The sequence below is a fragment of the Heterodontus francisci genome, chromosome 1 (genome assembly GCF_036365525.1).
Source record: "Heterodontus francisci isolate sHetFra1 chromosome 1, sHetFra1.hap1, whole genome shotgun sequence".
NCBI lineage: Eukaryota > Metazoa > Chordata > Chondrichthyes > Heterodontiformes > Heterodontidae > Heterodontus > Heterodontus francisci.
This window is the reverse complement of record NC_090371.1, coordinates 150,325,588-150,336,294: the sequence shown is the minus strand read 5'-3', so window position 1 is coordinate 150,336,294 and position 10,707 is coordinate 150,325,588. Positions and strand designations below refer to the sequence as shown.

General features: G+C 47.2%; 1 protein-coding gene across 2 annotated transcripts in view; it reads left to right on the top strand.

Moving 5' to 3' along the window:
* Window positions 1-10,707, top strand: part of stim2b (stromal interaction molecule 2b) — a 183,477-nt gene that overhangs the window by 167,044 nt on the left and 5,726 nt on the right. For both annotated transcript variants that reach the window (XM_068037108.1, XM_068037118.1), the window contains one exon: window positions 3,003-3,241. In XM_068037108.1, coding sequence (XP_067893209.1) covers window positions 3,003-3,241 — 239 coding nt within the window. The remainder of the gene's footprint in view (window positions 1-3,002; window positions 3,242-10,707) is intronic.

Here is a 10,707-nt window from a genome sequence, read left to right as displayed (position 1 = left end):
TAATGCATGGCAGATGCAGTATAATGTGGATAAATGTGAGGTTATCCACTTTGGTAGCAAAAACAGGAAGGCAGATTATTATCTGAATTATAAATTGAGAGAGGGGAATATGCAGCGAGACCTGGGTGTTCTCGTACACAAGTCGCTGAAGGTAAGCATGCAGGTGCGACAGGCAGTTAAAAAAAGCAAATGGTATGTTGACCTTCATAGTGAGAGGATTCGAGTACAGGAGAGGGATGTCTTGCTGCAATTATACAGGGCCTTGGTGAGGCCACACCTGGAATATTGTGTGCAGTTTTGGTCTCCTTATCTGAGGAAGGATGCTCTTGCTATAGAGGGAGTGCAGTGAAGGTTTACCAGACTGATTTCTGGGATGGCGGGTCTGACGTATGAGGAAAGATTGAGTCAGTTAGGATTATATTCACTGGAGTTCAGAAGAGTGAGGGGGGATCTCATAGAAACCTATAAAATTCTAACAGGAGTTGACAGGGTAAATGCAGGAAGAATGTTCCCAATGGTGGGGGAGTCCAGAACCAGGGGTCATAGTCTAAGGATACGGGGTAAACCTTTCAGGACTGAGATGAGAAATTACTTCACCCAGAGAGTGGTGAGCCTGTGGAATTCACTACCACAGAAAGCAGTTGAGGCCAAAGCATTGTATGTTTTCAAGAAGAAGTTAGTTATAGCTCTGGGGGCGAAAGGGATCAAAGGATAAGGGGGGAAAGCGGGAACAGGTTACTGAGTTGGATGATCAGCCATGATCATAATGAATGGCGGAGCAGGCTCGAAGGGCCGAATGGCCTACTCCTGCTCCTAGTTTCTATGTGTGCCCTGCATCACAGTGGTCTCCAGTGTATTGGATTCCAAGGTAGGTTTAAAGAAAAGGATGATTGCCGATCTCAGTTGCCTATTTTCTTAAATCCCTTTTGGATCTCTGAAATTGCAGCTTGAAAATGTTTTTTTGGGAATATGACAGTCAATTTACAACCATTGTGACTCGCTAATGACTTGTGCCGTATTCTTTTTGTACAACAGAACTGTGGTATTTTGTTTGTTTAAATTTCAGTAATAATTGGTTTGATACAGAGATCTGTATTAATATGGGCTTGTGGAATTTCTTCCCTGGAAAAGCAATTTGAGAGGGAAAAGAATTGTTTCAGTATTTTTGATGATCTGTCATTATGAATAAATTGAAGTGAATTCATGTTGCTAGTAATAGGTGACTGTGGTCTTTTGGTGCAGTTTTTATAATTTACACTGATGTCCTTGCAGCTGCTCATGTGTGGTTGTAAGTATTTGTGCCTTTCCAGATAATTCAAGTTAAATTGATTCTACAACTTTGTTTTTGTACATTTAAAAAGCAAAGCTAGTCAATGTGAATACCTTTTGACTTTATCAGTTAATTGGAGCTCATTGGTCATCACTTGTGCTACAGATATGTGTTGGAGGTTAACTCTGCTTAATGAGTGAAGTATTACTTTTTGTTTGAATTCTCTTAAATTAGCTTTTGATTCGCTGAAAAACTGACTGGAATTTTACACCCCACTGGAGGTGGGTGATGGTGGGGAGGCGGGGTGTGCCATTCCCATCATCTACCCGCCCCCGCTGCCATTTTACCAGCAGGTTGAATAGCCTGCCAGCCCCAGGCCAATTGAGGCCTTTAAATAACCAATTAATTGCCCCTTAAGAGCCTCTTCCCACCGCTGGTGGGCGGCCAGGCACTTCGCCACGTGAGAGGCTGCCTCCTTATGGGCTGATTGGCCACTCTGTATAGCATGGAGGCCCCCCAACCCCCATGGCACAAGCCCCTCCAATGAAGCACCTCCCCACGTCTTCTGAATCGACCCTCATCCCTTTACCGGGGCTCAGCCGATTTTCCCTGGCAAGGCCCGAAACCCCACTCACCATTCGGTGCCGCCGTCCATGCTGCTCTTCTGGCTGGGTGCAGTCCCAGCAATGGCCACCGCTTCCGGTGGTGCTGCTGGGACTGAGTAGCTGCCGTCCCTCTGATTGACCAGCAGCTCCTGGAGGTAGAACTTCCCGCTTCAGAGGAGCAGCAGTGCCTCCAGAGGCCAGTTAAGGGCCTGGGCTACATAAAATTGCCATGTGGTTTCCAGGTCCAGTGGAGGCAGGCTTGCACCCAGCTTTTCAACTGGTGGATGTGACCTCTGCCCATCGTGTAAAATTTCGGCCTTTACTTGAGCTTTGATCAGAATGTATACATCGTTAAAAAAGAAGAAATAAAGTTGAATATAAGAAAAGTTGCAAAAGATCAAAGTGAATTCATTTTAACACGAAGATAAAGCATCTAATGAAGAATTGACAGTGAATTTATAAATCCCTGCAGAACCTGGAAGCTGGCAAATTACTTTTATTTGCAGCTGACTCATTTGCAAATAGAAGATTACACTCCTTAATTGTGCTTGCCACCATACTCAACCGAGTAGCTGCTAGGATGTTTTGTGTGATGAGAAAATAGTTAGTGGGAACATTTTATTTTGTTTTTAAAAATGATTGGTCGAGTTTATGGGTATCTTCTTGTTATTTCTTGGGAAAATATTAGCAGTATTTTCTCCTCTTCCCCTCTCCCTTCTGAATTTTGCAAACCCCCTTGCCCCAGGCAGGTCTTGAACATTTGCCATTTTGGGCAACTGTGATATGGTGGCAGGATGTATGGAGGACGTGTGAGCCCAATTTCCACACACATGCATTTTCCAGCAAGATCACTGGATAACAACAAGGAGTAGAAAGCCTGACTGATTTTATTTTTATATCCTTGTCTACTCTAACAGTGGTGAGGACGATTATAGTAGCTCTGCTCCACCACAACTAAGGTCAGCAGTTAAACAAAGAACCAGGGACTTCCCTGGTGTGTGCTCTTCAGTGCACTTATCCACTAAGCTACTGGGAACCTTGTATTTAAAGAAAAATGCTTTGAGTTGAAATTATAAGTTGTTTTCAACAGGCAATTTACAATTGTTTCTTTTGCATCTATGTTTCAGACAATCATTATCTGAGGTGACAGCAGCCTTGCGCGAACAGCTACATCGCTGGCAGCAGATTGAGAAAATTTGTGGCTTTCCAATCGTGCACAATGCAGGAATGCCGAGCCTAACCTCCATTCTGTATTCTGAGCACAGTTGGGTGGTCATGCCACGTGTGTCAGTCCCACCATATCCAATAGCTGGTGGAGTAGATGACTTGGACGAAGATACGCCACCAATCATTCCACAATTTCACCGTAAGTTACAAATCACATTTCCTGATGAGAGAAAACAAGCAACTGAGACCTTGGCATTTCAATTCTGAACATTAGAGCTTCACATTCAGCTGAGGAACAGGATAGGGTCAGACAGAAGCTATTATTTTCCACTCTGCCACTTCCAGACAATTCTTAGCCAGCTGAACACCTGACATTTTACATTTCCGAATATGTTCTGGAGAAGAACATTGCCATTTGAAGTACAATGCTTGGATGAAAGCTTTTTTATTCTATATATGCAAATGATAATTTCATTGTCTAGTGAATACAGTGAATTATCATTTAAGGACTCAATTTGAAAATGTTTTTAAAAGTTAAATTGAAATCACCCATGGATATAGAATATCAAACTCGTAATGGTTCATTACTTACATTCTTTCATTCTTGTAACTAACTAGCATAGCATACAATTACAAGTGTAGTATCCGACATTTAATTTGCTATTTAACCCCTAGCTCCATTTGGATTTTATTGTGTATTCAGCTAGATTTTCAAGAAGCTAAAAATTGAGATCCCTCTTCTTTCAATTCCTTGCCTGTCTCTCAAATCCCTCTCTCATGCACTTTCTCTCCTTCATGCTCCTGCAATCTCATGCATCTGTACAAGCACAATAATGGCTTTGCACTATCACATTTTAAAACTAATACTTTACCTCATGGAGTGGGCCGGTCCAACTGTTACTTGAATGAAATATAACGGCCCACATTTTGCAGTTAGCAGTGAAAGAACGGCACTCGCTGTTCATGCACAATTGCCCACATACTTTTAGTGGGCTTTTGCTTGGTAACTTGTGGTAATTAGAGAGGCTTTCAGTGCGGCGCCCTCTACATGGGATCTGGAACCAGGGCAGGCAGTTCTTCAACCAGTCAGATTGAAGAACCCTTACTTAGGCATGCGCAGTCTAAACGAGGAAGTGTAAGTTAGAATATTTAATTCAATATGTGGGCGGCACAGTGGCGCAGTGGTTAGCACCGCAGCCTCACAGCTCCAGCGACCCGAGTTCAATTCTGGGTACTGCCTGTGTGGAGTTTGCAAGTTCTCCCTGTGTCTGCGTGGGTTTCCTCCGGGTGCTCCGGTTTCCTCCCACAAGCCAAAGACTTGCAGGTTGATAGGTTAATTGGCACCTAGTATAGGTAGGTGGTAGGGAAATATAGGGACAGGTGTGGTAGGAATATGGAATTAGTGTATGATTAGTATAAATGGGTGGTTGATGGTCGGCACGGACTCGGTGGGCCGAAGGGCCTGTTTCAGTGCTGTATCTCTTAAAAAAAAATATAAATCATGAACAGGAAAAGACATAAAGAGAGGGAAAGAAAGATAGGATTGAGAGAGAGAAAAAGTAAAAAGAATAAGTAAAAGATTTATTTTAAATCTTTTTAAAATCTCCAACAATAATTAAAGTCTAATGGAAAAAGATTCCACACCTCTTCAGTCCATCACTATTCACGCCTAAGACTGCTTATTTCCACCTTTGTAATATCGCCTGACTTTGCCTCTGCCTCAGGGGAGGAGGTGGCATAGTGGTATTGTCACTAGACTAGTAACCCAGAGACCCAGGGTATTTCTCTGGGGACATGGGTTCAAATCCCACCACAGCAGAAGGTGGAATTTGAATTCAATTAATAAAATCTGGAATTAAAAAGCTAGTCTAATGATGGCCATGTAACCATTGTCGATTATTGTAAAAACCCATCTGGTTCACTAATGTCCTTTAGGGAAGGAAATCTGCTGTCCTTACCTGGTCTGGCCTACATGTGACTCCAGACCCACAGCAATGTGGTTGACTCTTACATGCCCTCTGAAATGGTCTAGCAAGCCACTCAGTTGGCAGCTCACTGCCACCTTCTCAAGGGCAATTAGGGATGGGCAATAAATGCTGGCCTGGCCAGCGACGCCCACATCCCATGAATGAATTAAAAAAAAAATCTGCTGCTGAAATTCTCATGCATGCCTTTGTTACCTCTACACTTGACTATTCCAACACACGCCTGGCTTGTCTCCCACATTCTACCTTGCATAAACTTGAGGTCATCCAAAACTCTGCTGCCCGTGTCCTAACTCGCAACTCGCACCAAGTCCCGTTCCCCTATTACTCCTGTCCTCGCTGACCTACATTAGCTCCCAGTCAAGCAATGTCTTGATTTTAAAATTCTCATCCTTGTCAAATCCCTCTATGGCCTCTTCCCTCCCTACCTTTGTAATCTCCTCCAGCCCTCCAAGATATCTAGGCTCCTCCAGTAATGGCCTTTTGAACATCCCTGATTTTAATTGCTTGACCATTCGTGGCCATACCTTCAGTTGCCTAGGTCCTAAGCCCTGGAATTCCCTCCCTACAACTCTCCGCCTCCCTTTCGTCCTTTAAGACGCTCCTTAAAACCTACCTTTCTGACTGAGCTTTTGGTCATTTCACCCATTACCTCCTATGTGGCTTGGGTTCTTAATTGGTTTTATAATGCTGCTGTGAAGTGCCTTGGAACATTTCATTACATTAAAGGCACTATTTAAATATAAGTTGTTGTTGTCCGGTGGACTGTCATGATGGTCCTGTTTGTGAGGTTGGAGAAAAGCATGATCTCCTGCTCCTGTATTCTGTACAGTTCAAAACCAACAGACCAGTGAACTTGATGAAGGCAGCTTATTTCATGTATGAATTCATGCTCATTTGCATTGAAAAGAATAGGCTCAGCTCTCAATCTGCTACAGATATTTTTTATTTTCTTGGAATGTAAGCGAAACTGACAAGGCAGTAATTATTGCCCATCCCTCATGGCAGTGAGGGCATTAAGATTTTACTGGAGTGGAGTGTAGACCAGATCATGTAGGAGTGGGGAGGGGGTTCCCTTTCCCGATGGACATTAGTGAACTAGTTGGGTTTTTATGATAGTTTGGCAACTTTCATGGTCGTTTTCTAGTGCCCGCCCACAAATTACCAGATTTGAATTCATAATCTTTGAATTGCTGATATTGTTCCACAACCATTGGCCTACCTTTACCATGGAGGATCATGCTTAAGAAAGACCACCATATTTATGATCGAAATACAAGAGCTGTACCTCATCATCTGCAACAATCTAAAATGTCTGCAAAGCATACACTGGGCTGAATTTAGTGCAGTCATTTGGAGCAGGAATGGAGGCGTGGGGAGCCGGAGAATTGTATCAGACACATCTGCCCAGAAATCCGATGTCGTGAAATCGGTTCTGGATTTAATGAGTATTAGTCAGCGGCGGGAAAGCACCAAAACAGCCTTGCCGGCCCAATGCTACAGGAATGCAATTTAAATTGTAGAACACTTACTTTTAATACATTAGCATGTAATTCATTGCAATTCAATGGGGGGGCTGGGAATTAAATGCACAATGGGCAGCCCTCACACGCCTTCAGATCCCTGGCTGTTGAAAGGTGGCGACACTGAGGCAAGAGTGCTGTGACTGGCAGGCAGCCGTGACCAGCACTGCATAGGGGAAGAGGAGAGATTAGAGGCCATTGTTGGCCTACAATGCTGTGCACTCTGCACCCAGGGTGAGCAGGGTCTCAGGTGATCTGCAAGTGCGGGGGGGCTTGGTTTTGGGTGGCTGTATCGGGTGGCCAAAACTGATGAATGGGAAGGTTGGGTGCCCATACTGCTGAGTGAGAGGGTTAGCTGTCAGAAAGCGGGGGGTGGGGGGGGCACTGAAGGCTGTTGGGGAGTCTGCCTGGAGAATTTTCAAAGGCACAGCTGCCAAGGCAGGGTCATCTCTGGATCAACAGTGCTCTGGAGGCCCACTGATCACCTGACATGGGTCTCATGTACCCTGTCTTTTTGGACCCCCATGGCATGATGCAGCGTCACCGACTGAGGAAGGACCAGGAGGCAGCTGTGCCTGCCCATGATGCTCCATGACGAGACCAGCTGCAGTTGACCATGTCAAGAAGGGCCCACCTGCACCAGAAAGTGTACTGAACTTGAATCAGCTACTTCCAAATGTCCAAGCAGCAATGTCAGTGAAGACTACACCTCTCCAGGCAGTCCGTCACCAACCTATGTGCCCTGCTGCAGGACTAGTTGTGACCTATGGGATTCGGGGCTCACCCTATTGCCAGTGGCACTTAACTTCTACGCAAAAGGATCATTGCAAGGATGTGTGTGGGGTCTCACAGGCAGCAGATAACCAGTTTATCAAGGAGGCGACTGTATCGTGGTGGTTTGCTGTGCTCTGCACAATCTAGCACTGCAGAGGGGATAGGCCTTGCAAGAAGAGGACATGTTTGAAAGCCACTCGTCCACTGATGAGGGAGGAAGGTGATGAGCAAGCAGCACTGGATGTTGAAGCCCTTGCACCAGAGGCCAGGCAAGTTAGTCGTGGAGTCATACAGCACTGAAACAGGCCCATCAGCCACCCATTTATACTAATCCGACATTAATCCCATATTTCCTACCACATCCCCACCTTCCCTCAATTCTCCTACCACCTACCTACACTAGGGGCAATTTACAATGGCTAATTTACCTATCAACCTGCAAGTCTTTGGCTGTGGGAGGAAACCAGAGCACCCGGCAGAAACCCACGCGATCACAGGAAGAACTTGCAAAGTCCGCACAGGCAGTACCCAGAACCGAACCCAGGTCGCTGGAGCTGTGAGGCTGCGCTGCTAACCGCTGTGCCACCTGGTGTCCACATACGGAACGCCCTGAGGGGAGACACCAGATGTGGAGGTCAGCCTCCCCTCCTCCCTTTCAAGGCTCACTTGAACCTCCCTGTTGACCAGAGAAGGTCAAGGAGCGGAGAATACTCCAGGCACCTCGTTCTTTGCTCGCCTTGCCACAGCTGCATTGAGCTCATGGCCAAGGCAATAATGTGCAGGTCTGTGTGTATTTGTGGGATCTGACTCTCCATGATTGTCGCCAACCTCTCGATGAAAGAAGTCATGTGCTCACATGCCTGCGAATGGCATGAATGGACTCCTCCATCGTCTGCTCATGACTGCACATTGCCTCTGGCATCACTGCCAGATTTTGTCTTATCCTCTCTGCAACCCCAGCATGCCCTATGCTGTCAGCTCCAGAGGCTCATCATCAGCCTGGGGCTAAGCAAGGTCATGGCCACCCACAGTCAGAGACTGTCAGAGGCCTTGGCTGTCTCAGCCTCAGCCAGCTGCTCAGGCACGTGCACGGTGCTCTCACCAGCTTGTGACATTGATTCTGCAGCCGAGCAGAAATCCACCAAGATGAAAGTATCATTTTTTTATTCTTTCACAGGTTGTGGGCATCACTGGCTTGGCCAGCATTTATTACCTATCCCTAATTGCCCTCAAGAAGGTGGTGGTGAGCCACCTTCTTGAACTGCTGCAGTCCATGTGGGGTAGGTACACCCACCGCGCGGTTAGGAAGGGAGTTCCAGAATTTTGACGCAGCGACAGTGAAGGAACGACGATATAGGTCCAGGTCTGGATGTGGTGTGGCTTGGAGGGAAACTTGCAGGTGGTGGTGTTCCCATGCATCTCCTGCCCTTGTCCTTCTAGGTGTTAGAGGTCGCGGGTTTGGAAGGTGCTGTCGAAGGAGCCTTGGTGCATTGCTGCAATGCATCTTGCAGTTGGTTATCACTGCTGCCATTGTGCATTAGAGGTGGAGGGAGTGAATGTTTGTGAATGGGGTACCAATTAAGCAGGCTGCTTTGTCCTGGATGCTGTTGAGCTTTTTGAGTTTTGTTGGAGCTGCACCCGTCCAGGCAAGTGGAGAGTATTCCATCACACTCCTGACTTGTGCCTTGTAGATGGTGGACAGGCTTTGGGGAATCAGGAGGTGAGTGACTCATCGCAGAATTCCCAACCTCTGACCTACTCTTGTAGCTACAGCATTTATATGGCTGGTCCAGTTCAGTTTCTGGTCAATGATAACCCCCAGGGCAATAGAGAGGGATTCAGTGATCGTAATGCTATTGAATGTCAAGGGGAGTTGGTTGGATTCTCTCTTGTTGGAGATGGTCATTGCCCAGCACTTGTGTGGTGTGAATGCAACTTGCCACTTTTCAGCCCGAGCCTGAATGTTGTCCAGGCCTTGCTGCATATGGACACAGGCTGCTTCAGTATCTGAACAGTCGTGAATGGTACTGAGCATTATGCAATCATCAGCGAACACCTTCACTGCTGACTTTATGATGGAGGGAAGGTCATTGATGAAAGATGGTTGGGCCCACGGTACCATCTGCATTGGTGCAGGAGAGTCATGGGACAGTGCTTCCTCTGACCACGGTTTCTCCTTAGAGCTGGAATGATGTCCCCCTTCTGCTGGAGTCTCCTGTGGCCCTGACCTGCATAAGAGAACACAAACATGTGTGTTAGGCTCTGGAGATCTCTTCATGCCAAACATGCATGATGTGGGACTCCAGAAGTGAATTGTATGTTGATGGAAGACAGTGCTCACTCTCTTGCACAGAGACTCCAATCTCTCCATCAGATGTTGAGTGGCTACCCTCGGGCCTCGCTAATTCTAGTGCCTCCTCCTCAGCTGTGGCGAGAGGCCTGATGTCTGGGATCCCTCCAGCAGTCTGGATGTCTCCCTGCTGATATGGGCCCTCATGTCTGGCAAATGGAAAGAAGGAGTTAGTCATTGTTCGCAGAGAGATCAATATGACAGTTCTGCTAGCAGCAGCCCTTCGTCCCCTACTGGGGTATCAAATATACAGATCATGCTCCCATCCACTCTCAGGGGAGTTAATGGGGGTGAGCTGTGAAAGAAGGTGGTCTGTGGCTGAGGCACAGCAATGCATCTGTCAGGCTGAGGTGATGTCTAACCCTCTCTGCCAGCACCATTGTGGTGCCTCCCTCCCCATGTCTCGCTTCCTCATGTGTAGCCACTTGCAATCCCAAAAAAAGGAGAGAGTTATGGAGTAGTCATCTTGGCAGAACAAAAGAGGCCATTGACTGTCTTGTGGCACTGTACCCTGTCCAGGGTGGGGGGTGGGGTGGGAGCAGGTGAACCCACGGCTGCTTGCCTCCTCAGCGATCTCCATCCAAGCTTGCCTGGTCAGGCGGGATGACCTCTTCCTGCCATTGCTGGGGAAGAGGACCTCCCTGCCTTTCCCTTGCAGCCTGGAGAAGAATCTTGAGGGAGGCGTTGCTGAACCTTGGGGCCACCTTGTGTCTTGCCTCTGCCATCCTGCAGGGTCCATCTCTGGCGGGGTGGGGTGGGGTCTGGGAGTCGCAACTGCACCAGAGGGCACTGCAAATGAGTCTAAGGCAGCAATGCAAACCGGGCTGGCTGGGCTTTAAATATGGCGCCATCACCTGCTCTGGGGTTATCTGACGTCGTATTCGATGCCCCGCATCCCGCCCCTGCTGCATGATAGTCTGGGCCCCACGCCTTCATTATGGTCGCAGTGGGCTGGCCGCCCACGTGACTAGCAGGAATAGCGCTCGTTCCTGAGTCTGCCACCAGGACCTGCGACTGGTTCACTAAATTCAGT